Here is a 25411-nt window from a genome sequence, read left to right on the forward strand (position 1 = left end):
CTGAAACGGTTTAACTTCAGTATCGAATTGAGGTGGAATTCGATAATGTCTTGTGTGTTTCTGAAATTGGTTATTTGAAGTATCGTATTGTTACTGAATTGCATGAAATTCTGTATGTTTTGGCATAATTCTGGGTTACCAAGTGTTGGGGATCGTTTCGACCTCAAAGGCATGATTTTCAAGCTGTTTCGGTGTGGTTTCGTGACCACACGGGTGGCCACACGGGCGTGATACGACCCCGCCCCAGACATGTCCTTGGTTCAGCTCACCTAATTTTAATTCAGCTCACATGAGCTTAATTTAGCTCGTTTGAGCTCAGTTTAATTTCTTTTCAGCTCATTAATTTTATTTGCTGGAATAAATTATTTGAGTTAGTTAAATTAGTTAATTCAGCTCGATAATTGTTAGTGTTTAATTTGTTTAAATCTGGACAAAATTAATTATTTATGTTAAATGTGTCCATGCATGTTTTAATATGTTTTAGTTATTACATAGCATAAATGTGTCTATCTCATTACATCTAATTAATGTGTCTTATTGTTGATTTAATATGTCTGAATTCAGCCGAATTTATGAGCAGGTTTATTGTCTAAGTTGCAGCTGAATTTAATTTGTCTTAACTTGATTAATTGGCTGAATTTAATTGCCGCAGGTACATGCATGAAACAACATTGATGGAGCTGATGATTCCTCTTTTTCATATGACTATTCGTGGAGCTCAATGGACAATGAGCTTAATTAAAACTCCAGCTGCTATGTTGAGCTTCTCCAAATGGCTATTCGAAGAATTCAATGGACAAGGTTGTTCAAATGGAGTCCATTCAGCTGGTGGCTGATCAATTTCGTCCTTTCACACTTAGAGGCTATTGGAGTTCATCCATTCACATTATTTGGGCTGTTCGTGCTCCAAAACTCCCATTAAAATGATGTTGCACGTTCAGCTCCTCAATTAATTTTGGCTGAACATAGACATGGCCAATCAGCTCCCAATGTCTTTCAATTACTTTTGGCACCTCCTAGGCATCTAGAAGCTATCCTTAGACGTCCTCAAGAAAGCCAATCAGTTCCCACGCATCCCAATTAATTCCAGCTTCATTTAGACACTCTAGAAGCTTTCCAAAGACGTTTTCATTGCTGGAGAAGTTTCCTAGAATTTTCTTGAATTTTTCTGGAAATTTCAGCTCATTAAAAGCTGAAATTAGATGACTATTCGACTAGCCCTTGTTTTGGCTATAAATAGTTGTTTATTTTCATTGTAAAAGGACTTTTGAACCTTTGATTAATGTTTATACATTTTGTGAGTTTTTCAACTCTCTTATTTCATTTTAGACTCAAGTAGACTTATCTAGCTTGCTAGTGGCGTCTTCCTTGTTTCTTCGAAATTATCACTCAATCCCGAGTGTGGCGTTCAACCATTTGATATATTTGGTTCCTAACTCTTATAGTTAGTGAGTCAAGGTCCTTTCCACCACCTTTAACTGTTTTTATAAGAATCGGGTTGGTACTCTATTGTAGTACTGGTTCCTTTTTTACCTTAAAGCCATTCGAGCCATCCGCAAATTCATCTTCAAATAACCTTTAGCCTTTTCACTTAACCGAATCCATTACATACCTTACTTAGCCATCTTGATCCTATTTTGGAAACTAAATACCACACTTAGCCGAATTTAACCCTTTTATTTTAAATCAAGTGATACTTCTCATTTTAACGATCAGACACATTAACAACTCGACTCACATCACCGAGCTGGATCGTATCAGGGCGTATGCCGCACACGGGCGATCCACACGGCCTTGTGCAATTGGGAATTTAGGGTTTTCGATGATTTTTGGTACCACACGACCTGGCCACACGGGCATGTGTCCTCGCATGGGCGTGTGAGATCTCCACACGACCGTGTCTCCTCTGCTATTTATTTTTGGTACTTTTGGACAGTAAGTTACATGGGCTACTCACACGGCCGTGTAACTTGGTCACACGGGCATGTGTCTTCACATAGGCGTGTAGGCCTCCACACGGTAGGGGCACACGGCCATGTGGCCTTATTTTGCAGAATTTTTATTTTAAGTCATAAATTGTCTGTTTTATGTTTCTATGTAATCTGACCCTCGTTCAAGCCTCGGTAAGTGTGTTTGGGACTCGATTTAGTTTGGTTCGTGTATATATGTGTGTTTATTGGCATTAATTTTATTGCTCGTTTCTATGATGAATAAGTATGAGTTTATTATTGTTGTTGTAACTGAATATTAGAATACAAGTGTAATCAAATCTGAATCTGTTCAAACTAGAAATGTTAATGTCTGTTTCTGTATGTTGTCGGCGTAATATGCATTGTTGCATAGCATGAAAATGTTGGGATTTGGTTATGAAGAGAAAGAAGACAGACTTAGCAGTTTTAACTGCGATACATTTGTATAACAGTTTACCACACTATCCTATACGTATATCAGCTCAGCTATATACAGTTACGCAAGTGGCATAGTTCCACGTTGTGGTGTGTAGGGTGGATGAACCTATTATGGTTCTATGTAGTGTGCAGGGTGGACAGGCCTACCATAGCCCTTATGTGGTGTGCTGGATGGACGAAGTGGTGTTTAGTTGGTGGGGTGTGATTTTTGACTTATGCATCTGTTCGCATCTGAATATAAGTCTATTTGTCAGAATATTTTGTCAGTTTGTGTGAACATTTGGTATTGACAATATAGTTAATGTCATGTAATATATTCTAATTATTGCGTATGATTGGAACATTATTTCTGTGGTTTGATATTTGTATTTGACATACCGATTGAAATTTTCGTAAGTGATATTTTTATACATATACTTGTCTGAAGTATTTATTGTGTCACATCGTCTTTTGCCATCTATTTATGTTTTAGACACACACTGAGCTCGCGTAGCTCATCTCTATAGTGTTTTTCCTTTCAGGTACATTCTGTGTTTTGGAGTTGGACTCGGCATAGTGGAGGTCTCAGAGTTCTTTGATTGGTTTGATTTCAAATAATGTTATGATAAACTATTCGAATTATGCACCTTTGTTTTTGCACGTAAGTCTATGTGTACTGTGGTACAGGGATTTCTAAGTTACTTTGAAATTGTTCAAAAACACTGATTTGATTTAATCTAACGGTTCTTAAACGTCTGTTATAGGTTGTTTCCAAAAACAACTACGTATCATTTAATATACTAAAATTACGAAGCATAAGGATTTAGCGAAGAATTTTCTATGGTTATAAATGAGTTTTATCTCCACCACTTTGGTTGGCCAATGTAACTCCCAGAATTTAGTCTAACTTCTAGGCCAGGTTTTGGGGTGTTACATTTATTTTTTTTTCAAATTAACATTATAATTTAATTTCTTATAATAGTTTCAAATTTATATTATTTAAAAATTAACAAGAACTAAAAATATGTTATTTAAAAATAATTAAAAATTAAATGCAACGCATGTAATATTAGAAACTAATATATATGTGTATATATATATATATCGCGATAACAAACTGATGTAGAAATGCAGCAGGAGGTTAATTGTTGGTAGATTGCAACAGTAACAAGCCAACAATTCAACTAACTCATCGGTATATTTTTGGGTGTGCGTATTTTAGTAAAAAAAAGTCCATATAGGTTATTATCTACACAAAATGCAAACATTTTACAAAAAAAAAAAAAAACATAATCGCCACCTTACCCAAAACAGCACAGAGTTGGAGAAAGTTTTGTGCAATAAGATTTAGAAAATGATATAAGGAATTGGTGACCGGACACCGTGTAGTTGTTTGTGGAAGATGGAATTACAAGTCATTTGATAAGAATTTTAATATTGTATGTAAGTGAAGATTATTGGTTAGTTTAACAAAATTTTGTTTCGGAAATCCATAAGTTGAGACATATATATGAATATGCATATATTCCACTCACTTCTTTTACTCCAACTACCTCTATTACAACCCAAGTGTCCCCATATCTTTAAGTATTTTAACTTTACCACTACTAGTTGTGCATATGGATATTAATCCTCTTTATATAAGTTTTGGTAGTTAAATTCTAAAGATAATCCTTTTACTGATTTATTTGCTAAAATTTGTTTTAAATTCCTCATTTTCAGTTTCTACTTTTTGAATCATTCATTTTCAGTCATTTCCTTAACTTTTCTATTAACGTAATCATAAATTTAGTCCTCAGTTTTTATAGTTTTGGTTTTATTGATAAATTGAGCCATAACTATACCTAAATAAAATGAAACAAAATTGATAATTAAAGTATCACTTTGGACAAAATAAAAATAAAAAATTAAAAGGGCAAGGCCAATTTACGAATAGAACCTACAACATTTGTCAATTTGGGCTGGTAGTTTGGTCTGGTAGCACTGCGGCCATCCACTCATAAACTTAATGAAAAAAGACTTTGTATATCAACAAATAAGTTAGGCTTCTGTCCTGTGTATTTAAGAATAAGGCTAATCTCGAATATATATATATATATAAACAAGGCAAACATGAGCGAGCATTTTACTCAATAGTGCAGATGATATATATGTGTTGTTCTTGTTGTAGCTGCTTTTCATGGTTCGAAGGACGAGCGGAGATTCTAAATGAAATGAACTACAGTTAAATGACATTCTGCAAACAGGGATAAGAATATGGAGATCGAGAAAACCACCAAATTCGGATAAACATGGCATATATATCTATATATATATATATATCATATGTCTTTCATTAACTTCTGGTTCTGGACTACATAATCCTTATTATCATTGATCATACCCGGGAGGAACCAAGAGCCCTTGTTGAAGATTACCAGCCACCAAACAGATGGACAGGTCAGCAGTAGATATGTACCTCATCCATCCACCATCTTAACGAGTGCCCTATGCTGAAGGAGCATCCGGCTGATTCTCTGGCTTAGCATTTTGGAATTCTGGTAGCTCACTATATGCCTCATTTAACCTAGATAACAGTGGGAATTTAGCCTACAAAATAATAGAAAAAAGGAAGCCATGTTAGTGAGAAAACCTGTTGTACGTCAAGCATAAAAGAGATATCCCCTTCTTGAGGACTTCAAACGTTCAAACCATGGAAAACTTTATCAAAAATTGAATCCTAGCATAAAATGCCAAAGATTTCTAATGGTGATGTATGAAGCAATATTTCTCCCTCTAACTCACAAAAATTTCAGAAGCATAAGAGCAAATAGAAAAGCCAAGAATGCATGCCTGCGTTTGAGTGTGCGGAGAGGAATGGCAACTTCAAATGAGTTAAAAGTGAACAAATATCAATTAGATGCAGAAACTAGTAGTTAATGGAAAAAGCAGATTACCATGTCAACATTGAATCGTTCAATCCCAGCCAGAATCTGTGGTGCTAGAAACAGATCTGCCTGCAAACAAAGTCAACAGGCCATATTTATGTATGTATTCAGAACATTTCAAAATAAATAGTTTCAGATATTTCTTATTCTAAAGTACATTAGGAGTGAACTTCTAAAAGGGTTTCATAACAAGCAACAGAAGATGATATTAGCTAAGTCAAATAGAACTTAGATCTATGGCTAACTCATTTCATCTGAAATCCAAAGGCATATATAGATCAGGGGCAGAATGGCATCTAGATGATGCCTGATTTACATTTTCTTAATCACATATTGCTGCAGGAAGCACCCCCCAAAAAAATAAAAAAAAATAAAATCAAACCACATTAATTCAAAGGCATGTATAAACAGGAGAGAATGAAACTAACCATGGAAACTTCATCTCCAGTCGCATATTTTCCAGCATGATCTTTTAACAGCTTCTCAAGCGCTGAAACAAAGAAGCATTAATCAAATCGATATGCTAGATCTATTAGAGGAAACAATAATCCTGATGGCATTTAATCTTAGGAGGATGGTTATTTGGATGATGCCTTACTCATCACTTACCTTCAAAGCCTTTCTCAATATGAAATTTTGTCCAAGGAATTTTCTCATCTGGACTTACTTTCTCCTCAATGTACTTCTGAAAAGGGAAAAGCAGCAAATCAAACGCAATTCCTATACAGATATCAATAATACCAAAAAAGAATATCTTCGGCTTTCAGAAACGAAATGAATGCATAAAAGAGGGAAATTCAGTCAGAGACAAACCAGTACAGCTAGATTCTGAAGAGGCTGAATGCTAGAGGAAACAATATTTGCAGCCTATAGAATGATGTGAGTACTCATTAGTGTAGCAAAACTTAGTAAAACATGATTAATTAATCATACAAAGCTAAGTCGGACAAGGAAAAAAAGGGTAAAGAAGGAGTGATTCAAATAAGGAAAGCAGAGACCTGGAAATTGAGTGCCTTCTTTGCAAGATCAGATGGCAATAAAGGGTGTTGAGGGTATTTCTCCTCCAGATACTGTTAGATCAAAATTCTGATTTATTAAAAAAAACAATTCAAGCTAAATACTGAATAGAATAAATGAAAAGAAAAGGGTGGAAACAGAAAAACGACCATGAAAATCGCAAAAGAGTCTGAAATGATCATGTCACCGTCCACCAGCACCGGTACATACCCAATAGGGTTCAGCTTTTGGAATTCTACCCATTTTCCAAGTTTCCACAATGTTTTAATTACAATAATTAATGGATTAGAAACAAGTTAGTGAATCCAGCAAAGAGAAGAAAAAAAAATTCTGACCAGGACTGAATTGCTCCCCCTTAAGCAAGTTCACGGGTATGTACTGGTATTCCAGACCTGCAAAACGAAAAGAACCCAGTAACTAAAAGTTGTTAGTAATAGACTAAAATGGAGAAAAAAAGCCCTAAGAAAGAAAAGGGAAGCTACCTTTGAGGTTAAGGGCAATTCTGATACGGAAGGAGCAGGAGCTCCTCCAGTAAGAATAGAGCTTGAGTTTGTTCTCCCCCTCTGCCTGTGTATGTACCAGTTTTACTGTTAAATCATTACTATCATACCAATGTAACAAAGATAATCAGAGAAGATTGTACCATATCTGCAGCGACTACCAATTTCAATAGTCAGCACTCAGTATCTTGTTTTTCTTTCTCTAGGATATAAGGACGGTCAACTGCTAAACTCTACCACGGCTCTATATATAAGGGTGAGCAAAATTCGATTCGACTCGAAAAAATAAAAAAAATCGAATTTCGAGTTAAACGAATCGAGTTATTCGAGTTAATCGAATCAACTCGAATTTTTTTTTTGAATTTCGAGTTCGAATCGAGTTAAATTTTCGAATTCAAATAACTCGAATAATTCGAATATCAAACTATAATATTTTACATTTTTACCTTAAACTCCCAAACCTTTTTACTTTTCCCTCAAAACTTTTACTCCTTTCCACTTTCTCCCCAAAACTTTTACTCCCCTCCCCTCCCCTCCCCTCCCAACCCCCCAATCTACCAAAAATCTATTTCCCACCAAAATTTTACTCTCCTATTTATTTTTTCTCAAAATTTTATTCCCCAAAACCCTCTAAGTCTTTTATTTTCCCCCAAAATTTTTACTCCCTCTCACTTTTCCCCCAAAACTTTTATTCACTTCTCATCCCACCTCCCATCTATCCCAAACCCTCCCCCCTCCAATTTTTTTTTTAATATTTTCCCTCTAAAATTGTACTCCCCCTATTTACTTTCCCTCAAACTTTTATTTCCCAAAACTTTTTATTTTTCCCCTAAACTTTTACTTCTCACCATTTACTCTCAAATAAAAAATCAAAATTATCCAAAAAAAATCACTAAACATAAATAGTAATAATTTTATTTATATCTACTATTTATATTATTAAATTAAATTTCACATTTTATATTATTTATATTATTGTATTGTTTAGTCATATTAAATATTTATATTAAAATTGAATTATTAATTATGCCATAAAATATTCGTGTTAAAATTTTATATTGGTATCAATTTTACATTTTATTTTTAAAATAACTTTTATTAAAAATTATATTTTTACATTTAATATATTTTTAATTCTAAAATACATAGTGACAAGAATCAAGATAATTGAAACAACTAAGCAAGCAAAGAAGCTAACCAAGATATAAAAATTAATAAATAAATTATGAAGTGATGAAAGTTAATAAAATTTTGATTAATGTGGACAAATTTTATTACGATGGGTGACAATGGTTACAAAGACCCAAAATTATTTTTTAAAATTTAACTCGAACAAATATATTCGATTCGATTCGATTCGAATTCCATCTCACTCGACTCGATTCGAGAAAACTTCAAATAAAGTTAGGATGATAAAATGAGATTCGAAAACTCGATTAACTCAAAAATTTTTTATTCGATTCGATTCGATCGAATGCTCACCCCTAGCTCTATATTTGTACCAGATTCTAAGAACTTGTGTGGTAAAATTCGGATGGGACAAATTTAAACGGTAAACTACCCAATTAGATCACCAAACTTTTAGGATTCTTTCATTTTGGTCACTAAAATAATATTATTGCAATTTCCTCACCATTTTTTAGGTTACTTTTATTTTAGTCAACCAAGTGTTAAATTTTTAATGGCGGATAACTGTACACACCAAATCATGTTTGTACTTTTATTTTGGTCACCAAAAAGGATATTTTATGTTTAAGTATTAGTCTAGCTAAAAAGACATTAAGGATTAAACTGGAACAATAGTAGAAATTAAAATAAGGTAAATTATACCAGCAGTCATTCAACTTTGAGGTAGCTGACAAAACAGTCAGGTGCGTTTGGATGGGCGATGCTTTTACCTGCGGTTAGTGTAAAAATAGCGGTGGCGGTGAGATTAGATACTGTAGTGATACTGTTGCGTGAGACAAAAAGTAAGCTAAACGCACTGCACCGCACCCAATCGCTCATCCAAACCCACCCTCAGTCTGGTTTCAATTCAATCACTTAATTTTCAAAAAATAACAAAACAGCCATTTTAACCATTTTTCGTTACAAACGTCACATAAAAGTGACATGGCAATTAACTGACCACCACGCTATTTTCAACCCAAAAAATATATAAGGGTAAATGATAAAATAGTCACTCAACTTTCAAAAAACAACAAATCAGTCCTACTAACTTTCAAAAAAACCAGACACCCAAAACGAGGAACAAATAAAACCCTTGAATGAATTCTTCTTGTTCAAGAACAAAACAGAGAACCATGGCTTCCTCATTGTCATTAACCTCAAATTCCATTTTCGATATCCTTTCTAGATTACCCCTTAGGTCCGTGACTCGAGTCAAATCCCTTTTCAATGATTGGGCTTGCCTCACCTCGACACCAACTTTTGTTATCGACCATCTTCGTCGCTCTTCTTCTAATCTATCTCTCATCCTCTTTTGCTACAATACTCAATTCAATTTTGACTGTGGGATCTTGCTAATCACCGACCCGACCCAGAATTTCAATTGTCGGTATTCGGTTGTCCCTTTGGAGGAATCGTTTCATTTGTTCCTGAAAATCATAAGTTCAATCGATTGTTTGGTTTGTCTAGATATTCCCCTTGTTTTGCTTCTGATTTTGTTTTATGCAACTTGATAATGTTGGCATGAAGTTAGTGTTATTTAGCTTAATCAACGACCCTTTTGTTTATATCATCATATCCCATGAAGATCTCGACAAATCCAAGTCGTTTTGGTTCTTGAATTGCTTGAATGTTGCTTTAGAGGATTTTCTCCTCACCGGTTTGGTTGTGGGCACTGATAGTTTGACCCCAAATTGTCTTCAATCCCATTTCGATCTGGTTTTTTTAGAGTTAATGACTTTAGGCAATAGAAAAAGACAATCGGATCCTAACCATGATGGCTCCTCTATTGGGGGGTTGAAAAAGAAAAAAAAAAGAAGATAAGGTGGTGGTTTGGAGGTCAACGATGGTGACGCCAAAGAAGAAGAAGTATAAATATATTAGGTCAATTACGCAAAAATTAAAAATATTGGACCATTTATTAAAAAAAGGAAAAGGAAAGACGAAAAAAAAACAATCGCTCAACTTTGCCTCGTCTAATGTGGCAAGTTAACTAGCTACATCAGCTAATTTACTGACCACGTCACCTTTCTCATTAGGCTTGTAACGGGAAATGTTAATGAGTGACTGATTTGTCACTTTTCGATAACGTTAGTGGCTAATTTGTTATTTTTTGAAAGTTGAGTGACTGAATTGAAACTTTGCCTCGTCCAACGTGGCAAGTTAACTGGCCACGTCACCTATCCCGTTCGGTGTATAACGGAAAATGTTAATGGGTGACTGATTTGTCACTTTTCGATAATGTTAGTGATTGTTTTGTTATTTTTCGAAAGTTGAGTGACTGAATAGAAACCAAAGTAATTGTTTTGTCAGCTACTTCAAAATTGAGTGACTATTGGTGTAATTTACCCATTAATGCATTAGAAATGGTTAAATTGTACTTGTTTATCCCATTGAAGAAAATTCTAATTTTTTTTCAATATTGAAATTTTAAATTTCAAAACATCTAAACCATTTAAATAAATTGTTAAAAAAATTTATCCCATGATAATATCAACTAATTTGTTACTATAATATTGAAAATAATTAAATTAATCTCCTTCTAAATTTTAAAAGGCATAATGATTTTTTTGGCCCTGAAACTTTACAAAAAAATTTATTTTAGCCCTCAATTTATTTTTTTGCCTCTTTTAGCCCTTCAACTTGCATTTTTTTGTCAAATCACCCCAAAACGGATGAAAAAGCTAACATTTGTTTAACTTTGCTGACGTGGCATACACGTGAAATGCCATGAGGAGGACATGTCAAAATTTAAAACATATTTAAAAATACAATTTTTTAAATTTTTAATGATTTTTTTAATTTTTAAAATTTTTAAAAATTAATTAAATGCTAATGTGTCATCCACGTGGCAATCCATGTGTATGCCACATCAACAAAGTTAAAAAAATGTTTATTTTTCCATTCATTTTAGGGTGATTTGATAAAAAAAATGCAAGTTCAATGGCTAAAAGAGGAGACAAATAAATGGAGGGCTAAAATGATTTTTTGTAAAGTTGGAGGCTAAATAAATCATTATGCCATTTTAAAATTTTATTTTATGTTTCCAGATCTGAATGGAATCAACTCAATTAACTCATATTTAATAATTTGTTATGAAACTTAAATTTCTTTTAATTATATGATATTGAATCTTCCATGCTAAGTTAAAACAAATAAAAATCATTGGAATTAATTTAATTAATTGATTGTTCTTCGTTTGGGTAAAGAAGTAATGAAAAGAATTCTAAGTTTTGTTTGGGATGGAAGATAAATTAATTAGTTTAACTAATTGTAAAGATTTTGCTTTGATTTTAGCTTAACAAGAAAAATTCAAGATCACTTAATAAAACAAATGGGTTGCATAAGCAATTATTAATGTGAGTTATTTGAGTTTAACTATTTATTAATGTATTATTTTAGTTTCTACCACTTTTTCACGATAACCTTTCGTATTCAATACTTAAAAAATGATATATATTTTAGTGATCAAGATTAAAGCGACTTAAAAGTTGGGTGGCCAAAATGAATGAGTGAACATGGTCCTGCGTGAAGCCAAGCGTCTTACTATAATGAAACCTTAAAATTAAGTGATGAAATTGTAAGGGTTTCATTTTGGATAACCAAAATTAAACCGTTGTAGAAATTATGTGACCACTATTGACAAAAAGTAAGAAAGAAAACTCAACCTATTGAACCCCAATTTTATTGAAAATCCAAAATGTGTAAGCCATGATGAAGTCAAATGAACATTACAAACTTATCCGGTATCCATTACTACCATTTATTAAACTCAAAAGCATGGAAAGAAGAAAACAAAAAGTGGAAAAATTTGGAAATGAAGTCACTTTCATTACGATTACACCACGAAGCTTTTGTTATTTATATTCTTAATTTCTATGAATTTTTGGATATGATGTCTTTGGATTTTGTTTAAGTCGGCACAAATCTGAAAAGGTTAGAAATGTGGATCCCTAAAATATATTTTTGGGCAGAAGAGAAATAATGAGATTGTTTTTTTGGTGAATTATAATAATAGGATAAAGTTTGAACAACTAATGTGACTAGTACAACTCGAATATTCTTGATAATCATGTCATCATATGGAGTCTAAATAATGAGACCTTTTACATCTTAATATATTTTATTTTTATTTTCAATAAAAGTAATATATCTAGGAGTGATGTTAGTATTAGATTTTATCTTTTATCTCTATTTTAGATTTAGATTTTATTTATTACGTAAATAAGAATGAGATGCACATATTATGAATACGGTATATGTTAGAAAAGAATAAAAATATGATTTGTTAAATTAAAAAAATTAAAAATTTTAAATTCATTAATGATACATTTTTAAATAATTTACTTAAAATCTTAAAGAAATTGATAAGGTTGAGGATGTTAGAAATTTGCAGCCACTTTTTGGGTTTGGCAACTTTTATTAAAAGTAAATCTAATTATCTTTTCAGTGTTTGGTCCCAGGGTAGTGGAATTCATCACCATCATTTCGCTTCTCTCATCCCTTCCTTATTAAAACTATACTTTATTGCCATCATCGTTTCTATGAGTAACTAAATTTTGATTTTGGTTGAGTCAATAATTAATTTGGGCGAAAATTTTGAGGTTTGATAAATTGACGTAAGTAATCATTTGAATGAGTTGCTAGATTTTTTAATAAACTTAATGATTAAGTTTAAACGACTCGCAAATTTGAGATTGTTGATTTGAGTTGAATTCTTCTAGTATATAAGGTTATTGAGGAAATATATCGTGCAAACTTATTTGAAGGTTGTTCGCTTGATAAAGGTTAATTGTCGGGTTGTTTTCATAGTTAATTTACATACGAATGAGTTGGTGGTCTGAGGTTGTTCCTCGATCACTATAGCTGACTTATGATTATAAGAGAAAATAGATTGTTTGAGGTTAGTTTAAAGTTGAAGCCAAAATCATGCCTAAAGCTAAAGCATCGCCTTATCTATTTATTAAATTTTGAATTCGTTCTGCATATTCTACTACATATTTATTATTATTTGTTATTTAATTATTGTCAGATTTAATCCCCTATTTTTATTTCTCCTACAAGTCAACACAAGTTGTAGGCACGAAAGCTGCCTAACCATAAGTCCTAGTTAAAACAAACATCAAATTTAGATACTTCAGTCCTTTTGAGATCGACTCTACTCCTTATACTACTATTTTACATTTTATTTAGGTGTAGGAATTTATATTTTGTGGATTTTGTACCCATCAAATTTTGGTGTCGTTGCCGAGGGCTGGCACTATCTAAATTTCTTTTCCTTTACGACCAGGTCAGATTCAAAAGATCCACTTGTGTTTGACCTAGAGATCAAAAAAACTACTCATGTAAGATAAAGAAAGGCAATAAAACGAGGCAAATGACTAAAAGAGCCAGATGTCTCACATTCTGACATGACGATGAAACAGGAGAAGGAAGCAGAGTAACTACTGAAAATGACAAAGAATTGCCTCTTGAAAGAGACATTATGGATCCCAATCAAACTATTAGACAACTTGCTACAACATTAGATGATCAACAACCACCATGTATCACCTACCTGACTATGGAGGCACCGTTCGAACTAAAATCGAGCCTAATACATTTATTCCCTACCTTTATGGCCTAAAAAACGAGAACTCTCACAAACATCTCAAGGAATTTCATATGGTTTGCTTAAGCATGAAACCACAAGGAGTCACTGAGGAACAAATAAAACTTCGCGCTTTTTCTTTTTCATTAGTTGACTCAACTAAAGAGTGGTTGTTTTATAAGGAGAGATAGAAGAATCTTGATTGAATAAGTATAACAAAAATAATATTTATTTAATAGAAAAATAGTCTTCTAATCTAGCTAGAAGAGGGGGCCAACACATCATTTCAATTCCTTTAGAGTTGCCACCCCTCGCATGTTTATGTAAGGCAGATTGAGCCTCTCATGTATTGAATCCAATCATAGTTGTTTTCTAAACTTTTTACCCAATGTAATAACCCATTTTGCCCGGCCCAATAAATACCAGAAAATAAACTAAATTAAAATATCCACTATTAACAGCCTAGTTTTTATAAATATTAAAATCAAACCAAAAACCCAAAAACTAAATAAATGTTCATTTACAGATTCAAAGCCCAATTCAGTCTTTAACCCAAATACTAAACCTAAACCCAATAACCCAATTAGCCTAAAGCTAAGCCCAATACCCTGGCCCGACTAACCCAACTAGAAGTCAGAAACCCTAGCAGTTGTTGCGCCGCAACCGAACCAGATCCCCGCGCGTGCTGCGCCTCCACGCCAAGTCCACGCGCGCCTTCTCCAGGCCGTACCTGCACACAACAAACGCCACACCTGCAACAGAAACAAACGAGCAACGCAACAGAAGCAACAAAAAAAAAAGAAGAAATATAAAAATAGAAAAGACAGAGAAAATAGGGGGATTTTTCATCTTCATTTTATTTTCATTTCTTTTTCCGATTCGGCTATATAAAGCCAAATACTACAATGTAAAGGAGGGGGATACTGTATCAAAGAACAAATTCAATACAAAATGTTTTCTTTTCCTTTTTCCCATTCGGTTTTCAATTTCCTTTTTTTCTTTTTTGTTTACCATTAAAAATATATGAGCATATGTATAAAATAAAAGAAAGGAGAGGAGAGGGGGACTAACCTGGTGACGGGATCCTGGCCCTCTCCGTCGTCATTGGAGCATGGGCTAGGTTCAGAAACCATTCAAATGCCCTCCGTACAAAGCGGCGCATAGTCATCCTGTAGCCTTTTAGGTTTTTAGAAAAGAAATGAGTAAGTTTTTTAGGTTTTCGCCTTTAAACGCAGGGATAGAACGCCGTCGTTCAAAGCCAATACAATGGTTTTGAAACGGCGTCGTTTTGAGGACCCGATCCAAGCGGTGACCTGATTCGGGTAGGATCCGCGCATCATGGATCGATTGGTCTATTTATTCAACAGGTCCCTCTTTATTTCAAATAGTTTCAATCTGATTTCCTTTATCTTTTAAAATTTGTATTGCATATTTGATTTTGTTTTCACTTTGACCCAAACCTGAACGGTGCCGTTTTTACTTTATATTTTGATTATTCTAAATTTTTGCGTTAAATTGCTATAATGGTCCCTGTTATTTTCAGTGATTTTTAATGCGGACGTTTGCCCATTTATTTCAAATTAGCCCTTAGAATTTTGTTTGAATTCAAAATAGATCCACTTTCATTAAATTAATTGATTTATTATCATTAATTTCATTTGTTGTTATTATATTTAATAGTATGTTTATATATATATATATATTACTTAACCTAATTTTTATATAAATTCTTTTATTATATATAATATTATTTTATGTATTCATTACTTAATTTTATATTTTTTATATATGCTTTTAGATATTATCTTAATATAATTTATACATACTTTTTGTTTTTGTTCATGTACGTATATATATAATTAACTTCAAGTTTTTTAAAACAATAATACTTTTTATTTATATATATATTCACATATAATATGATTTTTTTCTTTATTATACGTATGTATATATAATAATATATTATTAGTTTCAAATGATATTTTCTTATGCATAAAACCTTATTCCTCTTAAATTTGTTATTTTATTTTATTTAACTTTTATATATTATTACTATGTCTATACTATTATTTTTACTAGGTTTTATTTATATAAATTAGAGTGTAGATATTAATTTTAAGTTATTCACTTTTATTTTACTTCATTTTTATTTTTTAAATCTTTCATTAAAATTTTTCGAACCTTTTATTTTTTTTATTCCCTTACCAAATTGTATCAAATATTTGCATTATTTATTGTTATTACTTTTTTTCTTTTACTCATTGTCTCGATTTTTTATTGATTATGAATTTATGGGTTGCTTAATTTTTAATGTGGATGTTTGTATAATATGATTAAAGGCAATATTGGATATTTAGGAATTTTTATAAAATCGAGCCCTAACTTACTGGGTTTAGATTTTCTCATTTGACCCAAATAATCAAATATCCTTCTCAAAATGCATGAATTTTTTTAAAATTTAAAAAAGGACAAACCTAATTTCTAAGATTGAACTGTCGCACTCTAACTTACTAAGTGTGGCAATTTATCTCCTCGAAATAAGTGAGTCTTATCATCCAATTCATTCTATTCGAATTTTCTTTTTAAAGGATCGTATTTTAAAATCTTTTCAAAATTTCGACATTAAGACATTAAACAATCAATTTGGTACCAATTTTGGGCGTTACGAGGGTGCTAACCCTTCCTCGTGCGTAATCGACTCCCGAACCTATTTTCTCAAAATTCATAGACCTAAAATTATTTTCAAGGTGATCCGACCACACCTCTTTAAAAGGTCGCTGGCGACTCCCAATTTTCATTTTTTTGTCGACAACAAACTTTTTTTGTTTTTTTTTCAAAAAAGTGGTTTCGACAGCTTGGCGACTCCACTAGGGATACCAAGAGAGTCAAGCCATAAAATTTATTGCTTTCTGTCTTATTGTCGAAAATAGAAAATTCGATTTGAAAAATTAGGATCCTCTCTTTGTACTTGTTTGTATGATTACTGTAAATTGAGTTTTATATCTTGGCATCATATTGCATAAAGACTGTTTAGTCTTACCCTTTTAAGTGGAAGTGAGAAACTACTCCTTCGTGAGGTTTTCACCTCCGTGCAGGATAGTGGATCACTTTTGGAATACATCCGTACTTATGTCTTCGTGAGATTTTCATCTCCGTGCAGCCATAGGGAAATGTATTCCCCTGAACCAAACTCGGTCTGTATGAACCTATAATAGGTGAGGATCGAGGAATCTACTGGTTCGGGTACCTTGACTTTAGAACCAAACTGCATATAGAAGACCTTAGGAGCCCATCCTAGGTAGAGCCACTCCAAACCCCTAGTGGTCACCCGACTAGTTACTTTTGTTTTCCTTGTTTGCTTCTATTTTGTACTAACCCCTCTTGCTGTGTTATGACTGCATTGCATTCGCATCTTAGGAAAGAGATATTGATCCAAATCCAATTACTAAATTAGAAAACTTGTCATGGAATACAGATTCCTTGATAAAGTGGAAAATGATACGGTTGCCTAAATATATTCTGAGAAACACAGGAATGGTGATGAAAGAGTTCGTGACTTCATTTCGTGGCCCGAAGATTCAAGATGACTGTCCAAGAGCCATCGATGTTTCAACTCCCTTAAAAAAGCTGACGAGCCTTATGAAGACTGGTAGATGGTGGATCGCGACCAAGATCAAGAAAATGATCTATCAGTGGCATCTATTGGCGAGATTACCTCAAACATGCGGATAAAGAAAAAGATCGATGTTGTCTCTTGGAATATAAGGGCAAAGCTGTACATGCATCTGCTTTATGTAAAGGAATTTGCCTTCTGGTAAAGTTTTCTAAATGTAATTTAATTAGAATCAATGTCTCTTTAGGCATTCATTTCATGCATTTGCATTACATGCATTAAAGTCCATTGAAAGAGTCTAATTGAGTAAATTTATTTCAGCTAATCTGGAAAACCAACCAACCAAACATCCTTACGGTACTCGTCGCAAAACTAAGGAAATATGTCAAAGATTAGAGAAATTGGAGCAAATGCAAAAGGATATGCAAGAACGGTTACAAGTACAAATGCAAGAGCGGCTAGATAAAATTCAAGAAGACACGATGGAAAATTTGATCAAGACTCAAAAAGATGCGAGGGCTGAATTGACCCATCTACTGACTAAAGCTGTAAATAAGGGGAAAAGTCCTATGGTAAATGATGAAGAAGAAGACAAGGATGGACCTCTATATCCTCCAAGCTTTACGCCTCCGCATGTGCAAACTCAAGCTGAGGTGCATCCGTGCAGATCCTCTTTTTCAATTAGGCCTCAGCAGTTTCAAACTGATGTTTCAATGCCGATAAACTTTCAGACTGGATCAAGTTCTAATCCTAGAGATAACCCAGTGAATCTTGTTATTCCTGATTTTGATGAAATGGCTGAAAAAGAGAAGGCAAACGTCGAATTGTCAAAACAATGGGAGGATAGGTGTAAATGGTTGGAGGAAAAATTCAAAGCCCTGGAAAGCTCCGATAGTCACCATGGAATCGATGCAAAAGATCTGAGCTTGGTCCCAGACTTAGTACTCCCTCACAAGTTCAAGATGTCTGAATTTGAGAAATAAAGTGGGACCAGTTGTCCTGAAGCCCATATCACCATGTTTTGTAGGAGAATGACTGGGTATATTAACAATGATCAGCTATTAATACATTGTTTTCAGGATAGCCTCATCGGAGCAGCGTCGAAATGGTACAATCAGTTGAGTCGTACTGAGATTGGTTCATGGAGGGACCTAGCACAGGCATTCATGAAACAATACAGTCATGTGACAAATATGGTTCCCGATAGAATCACATTACAAAACTTGGAAAAGAAATCGAATGAAAGTTTTAGGTAGTATGCACAGAGGTGGAGGGAGGTTAAAGTCCAGGTTCAGCCACTCCTCTTAGAGAAAGAGACGACAATGCTCTTCATCAATACACTGAAGGCCTCGTTCATCACGCATATGTTAGGAAGTGCAACAAAAAGCTTTTCTGACATAGTGATGAATGGTGAAATGATTGAGAATGCTATAAGGACCGAAAAAATTGAGGCGGAAGAGAGTAATAAGAGATCAGTCTCAAGGAGAAAATTTATTGGGAGCAAAGATCTAATTGGAAAGAATAATCAAAATTGTAGACATTGCTAAAACATAAACCGAGTAAAATGAATTTAGGTGCCCTAGATATCGCAGCATGAGCTTCTTCGTATAGATTTTTTAAAGACCATTTTGAGCCTGATATGTGTCTAGGGGATCTAGAGTACTTCGTTGATGCTTCAATATGCAAAGTTTCTCCTCCTTGTTACTTCTAAGGGGACAAGACTACCACATGCCCCATCTTTGATCAAAATTTGGGCCGTCCTTTTTGGGTTTTCAACTCAAAAATCCTTTGGTCTCAAGACACCCTTTACGGGTTTTCGCCTTGGCCTCTCCTTCCCCTTTTTATTTATTTATTTTTTAGGTGAAGTATTTCTTGACTGAATCTGAATTCTTGGGATTGGGCAGGTTTTTGCCATCCATTTCGGTGAGAATCAATGCTTATCCAAAAAAAGCTTTCTTTACTACATAAGGTTCTTCCCAATTTGGCATCCATTTTCCTCTGAAGTCTTTTCGTATGGGCAAGATCTTTTTCAATACCAGGTCTCCCTCATGGAATTCTCTCAGGTGAACATTTTTGTCATAAGCTCACATATTCTATTTTTGGTACATCTAACCATGACGGATAGCTTTGAGCCTCTTCTCTTCGATCAAGTTCAACTGATCATATTGAGATTGGATTCATTCTGCTTCATCTAGTTTCAACTCTGAAAGAACTCAGAGAGAAGGAATCTTGACTTCGATGGGCAAAACCATCTCCATTTCATAAACCAATGAGAAAGCGTTACTCCGGTGGAGATTTTGACAGACGTTCAATAATCATAAAGGGCAAATGGTAACTTCTCATGCCAACCTTTATAAGTCTCTGTCATTTTCCCACGATCTTCTTAATGTTCTTATTGGCTGCCTCCGCTGCACCATTCATTTTTGGGTGATATGGTGATGAGGTTTGTTGTCGTGTTGTTGTTCAAATCCAATGCATTGTCAGATATGATCCTTTCTGGCATTCCATACCGATATATGATCTTTTTTTCAAGAATTTACTGACTGTCGACTTCGTGACATTGGAATAGGAAGTGGCCTCTACCCACTTGATGAAGTAATCGGTGACCACAAAGATGAATCGATACCCATTGGAAGCTTTTGGCGAGATCGGCCTAATGACGTCCATGCCCCACATGGAGAAAGGCCATAGAGAATGAATTTTATCTCCATAAATTTGACATTTATGACACTTCTTGGCATAATTCATACAATCCCCTTCCATGGTAAACCAATAATATCTGAATCTCATGATTTGTCTGGCCATTGTAAAACCATTAGCATGTGTTCCACAAATACCCTCATGGACTTCTTCCAAGATTTTCTTGGCCTCAACGATATCCACACATCTTAGTAGCACTTGATCCTTTCTTCTTTTGTATAGGGTCTCTCTATCTAGGATATACTTGTTGGTTAGCCTTCTTACCGTCCTTTTATCATTCTTCGTTGTCTGCTCAGGGTATTCACAGTTCTTTACATAGTGCAATATGTCATAGTATAAAGGATGATTATCTTTTTCTTTTTCCTTAAAATTGTAACAATGGGTCGGAGCCTCATAATACTCATCTGGATAGGTTTTACATCTTCTTGTTTCTCTACTTTAACCATGGAAGCTAAAGTAGCCAAGGTGTCGACCATCTAATTATCATCTCGCGGGAGGTAGCAGAAGGTGATGTCATCAAACTCCTTAATTAACCCAATGACCAACATTCGATAATCGATCAACTTGGGATCTCTCGTGTCCCATTCACCTTTGATTTGATAGATCACTAGCGCAGAATCCCCATATACCTCTAGTACCTTGATCTTGCATTTTATGGCTGCACGAATACCCATGATGCATGCTTCGTATTCTGCCATGTTATTTATGCAATCAAAATCAAGTTTACTAGTAAAAGGATAATGATCTCCATCGGGGATACCAAGACTACCCTCATTCTATTACCCATAGCATTTGAGACCCCATCAAAATTGAGTTTCCAAGGATGTTCTTCTTGAGCACCTTCTTCAGTGGTCGCAACATACATCAGATCCTCGTTTGGGAAATTAAAGTTTAAAGGCTCGTAATATTTTAGAGCTCTGCTAGCTAGGAATTCTGCTATTGTACTCCTTTTTATTGCCTTTTGGTTCATATAGATTATATCAAATTCAGATAGCAAAATTTTCCATCAATCCATTCTTCCATTTAACGTGGTCAACTCCATCATGTACTTTAAAGGATTCATTTTCGAGATGAGCTAAGTGGTATGGTACATCATGTATTGTCTCAGTCTTTGGGTTGTCCAGATTAAAGTGCAACACAATTTCTCATATTCAGTAAACTTTTTACTAAGGTAATATATCGCTCTTTCTTTCCTCCCCTACTAATCATGTTGGCCAAGCACGCATCCCATAGAATTCTCAAATATTGCCAAGTACAGTATTAGTGGCTTATCTTTGCTAGGTGGCATCAACACTAGGATATTGGACAAGTAATGTTTAACCCTGTCAAAGGTCTTCTGGTATTCCTCATCCCATACACCTGGATTATATTTCTTAAGGAGACAGACTATGGGGTCACATTTCTCGGTTAGTTGTGAAATGAATCGAGTGATGTAATTTAATCTCCTTAAGAAACCCCGGACCTCCTTTTGAGAGCGCGACAGAAGCAACTTCTGTATAGCCTTGACTTTATCTGGGTCGATCTCGATCCCCTTCTCACTGAATATAAATCCTACAATTTTCCCAACGTGGCCCCGAAGGTACATTTTGTTGGATTCAATTTTGGTTAGAATTTTCTCAACCTTAAAACCAACCTCCTCAAGACTTTCACATGCTTTTTTTCTGTTTGGGATTTTTCAATCATATTATCGATATAAACCTCGATTTCTTTTTGCATCATATCATGAAACAAAGTTCCCATGGCTCTTTGATATGTTGCTCCCGCATTTTTAGTCCGAATGGCATCGCTCTATAGCAAAAGGTTCCCTACATTGTTACAAATGTGGTCTTTTCCATGTCTTCAGGATGCATCTTTATCTAGTTGTATTTGGAGAAGCCATCCATGAAAGAGAACAGTGAATAACCTGTCATGTTGTCCACTAAGGTATCGATGTGAGGCAACGGGAAATTTTCCTTCGGGGCCGACTTTGTTTAAATCCTTGTAGTCTTCACACATTCGTACTTCCCCATCTTTCTTAGGGACAGGGACTATATTGGCTACCCACTCTTAGTATTTAACCACCTATAGGAAACCAGCTTCGAATTATTTCTTGACCTCTTCTTTTATTTTCAATAAGACGTCGGGCATCATCTTTCAAAGTTTCTATTCTTCCTTTGTGGGAAGCCGGTGTACCACGATATAAGTACTTAAGCCAGGCATGTCTTGATACGACTATGCAAAGACATCTTTGAATTCTTGGAGTAACTCAATGGGGTCTCGCTTTGTCTCTGCAATGATGCAAGCTCCGATCTTCACATCTTTCTTTTCATGTTTATCTCCTAAGCTCACAATTTCCACTAACTCTTTGTGAGGTAGAATTTGATTCTCATCTTGTTTTACCATCCTTAACAAATTAGGAGATAAGTTACAATCTCGATTATCTTCAAAGTTCTGAAGTTCCTCTAGACACATATCCTACTCAAAAGGAGACTCTGAGTTAGCAGCAGCATCGCTTGTATCATTAATATTCGGAGACCTGTTATAGGAATAAAAGAAGACCCAAAGAACAAATGAATCTAAGAATAATTATTTGTGTGGTATAAGTATAATGAAATGAAAAAATAGAATAATATTTTCCAAATGAGACACAAGGATGCATTATTTTATTGAAATAAAAATAGTGGACATATGTCTTTTTCACAAAAGGATTCCTATTGCTCCCAGGCTTAGAGCAATAAGTGTGTTTTTAACATTACTCTAAATTAGTTCTAAAAATTACAGAATCTCTTCCGCGGTCTAATTGTTTAGAATACTTCCCGAGATATAAAGAAAAATGCCCGATGGGTTTTCTTCTCCAATTCCTTCTTTGGATATGGCATTGATGCTTAAGTTTCTCTGGAATTTTTTTATATTTTTGTTCAAGATAAATGATTTCTCCTAACACGAATATTTTAGATATATGGGGAAATATTATCGGTTCCTATTTGACCTCTCCCCCGCTTAGTTGTGCTCTTCTTCCTTCTTGCTTCTTTTCCAACTCATTCTTCTTTTGTCTCGCATCTGTCTTGTACCCTAAGCCAAAGCAGTCTTGTTTGTCCATCAGCATTGGTGTTTTAACTCTTCTTTAAAGGTATTTTTCGAGTCCTCTTCCAAGCAAGGCTCATTTCCTAGCCATCAATTGCAGACTCATCCTCGTGGTTTTTTATATTTTTGGCGGGATCTTGTTTCCTTTAACAATGAAAGTTGCATTAACAAATTCCAGTGATTGAAAGGAACATTCTATTGCCTCTTCATTCACCCCTATGTATGGTGCGTCACTAGTTACGGATGCAATGATGTCCTCTTCAGCGTTTGTCGTTACCAGTCGACCTTCTGTTACTAATTTCAGTTTTTGCTGCAATGACGACGGCACTGCCCCAGCCGAATGAATCTAAGGCCTACCCAGCAAGCAGTGATAGGAGGATTTGATATCCATTACCAAAATGTCCACCTCATATGTGTTCGGGCCAATTAAGAATGGTATTTCAATCCTCCCCATCACCTTCCTTTCTATACCATTGAATGCTCTCACTATATTATGGCACACCTTCATGTGAAAGTTATCCATTGGCAACTTATTCAGCATGGATAGAGGCAAGACGTTCAGTACGGATCTATTGTCAATTAACTCACCTAGAAATGTATATCCTTTGTAGCGGGTAATGATGTGTAAAGCCTTCGTGGATCCAATGCCCCCTAAAGGTATTTCATCATCATTGAAGAAGATGAAATTGTCGGCACTCAGATTCTTAACCAAACGATCTAGCTTTTTTACAAAGATATTATCAGTGACATAAGTTTCATTTAACACCTTCTTCAATGCATTACGATGTGTTTCTAAGCTCAAGAGCAAGGCTTCTACTGATATGCGAGCTGGTTGTTTGTGTAGCTATTCTACAACACTATACTCGCTATGTTTCAAGAACTTCAAGAATTTCTTAGCCTCGTTCTCAGTTACTGGCTCATTAACAAGTGATTCAAGTCTAGTAGTTTTTTCTTTCTTATGCTCAACTGCCAGGGTTTTTTCCTTAAGAGGTTCGATTCTTGAAGTTGTAGGGTTATAGCGCCTCTCACTGCGCGTGAAGAAACCAATATCCTGGCCCCCTTCTGAAGTGCCAATTGAGTTCTCCTCTCCCAGGATCATTGATTAAATGCTAAAGTTACATATTTTATGCAATTAAATTGGTTCATTTATGAGAGTGCACCATTAATTTTTCCATGTTTATATTGAATTTTGTGCAGGGGTGCAATTTGGGGCTAAATAGAAGAAAAAGAAAACAATTGGGCTAGATTGAAGAAAGGAGAAAAGAAGGCGAGCCAAAGCAAAATTTTTCCAAGATTACTTAGATGATATTTTATGTTGACTTAGTGGGAGATTATGTAGGGATTTTTATATCATGGAATATTTTATTTCCTTGGTTAGTGGCTCTTAATTTAGCAAAGCCACTAATATAAATAAGGGGCTACTTTGTTCATTTGATCATCAAGTCTTGAATCAAGTCATAAATCAAGTTTTCATCTTTGAATGCAATCTCTTCTTCATTCTCACGAAGCTATTTGTTGGTTTTGGTTTCTTTTTCTTTCAATTTATTAATTTCTAGTTTGTCACCAACTTAAATCATTTAAAATTTCTTTTTCAAACTTCATTTTCATTTCCAGTAGCTAAACCATCCCACTCTAATACACTACCAAAATTCCAGCCCCATATTTAATCACGCCACCCATTCTTTTTACCCATTTTAACCTTATTTAATTTATCCAACTCTAATATTCCCCAAACCTTAGTTAACTAAATCCATTTTCAACTTTAGGTCAGAATTAGCCTCGTCAAGACCCGTTAGTTACGAACTCGAGCAATTAAACTCCTAAATTTCAGTACTTATTATTTCTCCGGATTAAGAGTATGATTTTGTCAACTCACAAAGTCAAATCAACACTAAGTCAGAAAAGACGTCATTTGAGTTAGTGTGGTTAGACGTACAGTTGGAATTCTGAAAGGATCGATTGTCTAATCGGTTTTTCGTGAACACATCGGTGTGCCAAGTGGGGATTACTGTTTGGTTCCGTTAAGGGAAGTAGGAACCGGATTTAACTGTCCCACGCAATTAAGGGCATTGGTTCGAGCTAGGCTCTTCTAGAACGCAAAGCCGCCGGAGTTCTAAATCACGAACGTTTCATAGGTTGTTCGATCGGTAAGGGTTAGTTATTGGACGTTCAATAACTAATCTACACAAGGAATAGTTGGTGTCCGAGGCATCCTTGGTAGCTATAACTAGCTTATTAGAAAAGAGGAGTTCATCTAATTTCAAGGATCGGTTAAAAGACGAGGAAAAACCCGTGCCTAAGCTGAGCTTAGTTTAATTAAATTTTCTTCAGATTTTTTTAACTATTTTTATTATTTTATTTCCAGCTTTTACTTTTCACGCATTTTTTCCCTATTTATTTCAGGTTCCAGGTTTTCAATTTTTACCCTCCCCCCAAATTTCTTGGGC

The 25411-nt window shown here is 34.6% G+C and overlaps 1 protein-coding gene across 1 annotated transcript; it reads right to left on the minus strand.

The window, feature by feature from the left end:
* Positions 1-4667: 4667 nt before the first annotated feature.
* On the minus strand, positions 4668-7105 carry LOC105777807 (glutathione S-transferase zeta class). The gene is made up of 10 exons (XM_012601288.2): positions 6975-7105; positions 6814-6898; positions 6667-6723; positions 6481-6566; positions 6313-6384; positions 6128-6181; positions 5924-5999; positions 5743-5804; positions 5324-5383; positions 4668-4976 (listed from the first exon to the last, which is right to left on the minus strand). The coding sequence occupies exons 1-10, from the start codon at positions 6975-6977 to the stop codon at positions 4875-4877; spliced, it is 657 nt and encodes a 218-aa protein (XP_012456742.1). The 5' UTR covers positions 6978-7105; the 3' UTR covers positions 4668-4874.
* Positions 7106-25411: the final 18306 nt, after the last annotated feature.

Source organism: Gossypium raimondii, chromosome 10 (genome assembly GCF_025698545.1).
Source record: "Gossypium raimondii isolate GPD5lz chromosome 10, ASM2569854v1, whole genome shotgun sequence".
Classification (NCBI taxonomy): Eukaryota; Viridiplantae; Streptophyta; class Magnoliopsida; order Malvales; family Malvaceae; genus Gossypium; species Gossypium raimondii.

What these genes read in the sequence shown, in the direction of transcription:
- LOC105777807 (XM_012601288.2), bottom strand. An exon ending in CTGGAGATGAAGTTTCCATG is followed by an intron (nt 5,384 to 5,742) that starts GTTAGTTTCATT and finishes CTTTGTTTGCAG; the next exon opens with GCAGATCTGTTTCTAGCACC. An exon ending in AACGATTCAATGTTGACATG is followed by an intron (nt 4,977 to 5,323) that starts GTAATCTGCTTT and finishes ATTATTTTGTAG; the next exon opens with GCTAAATTCCCACTGTTATC.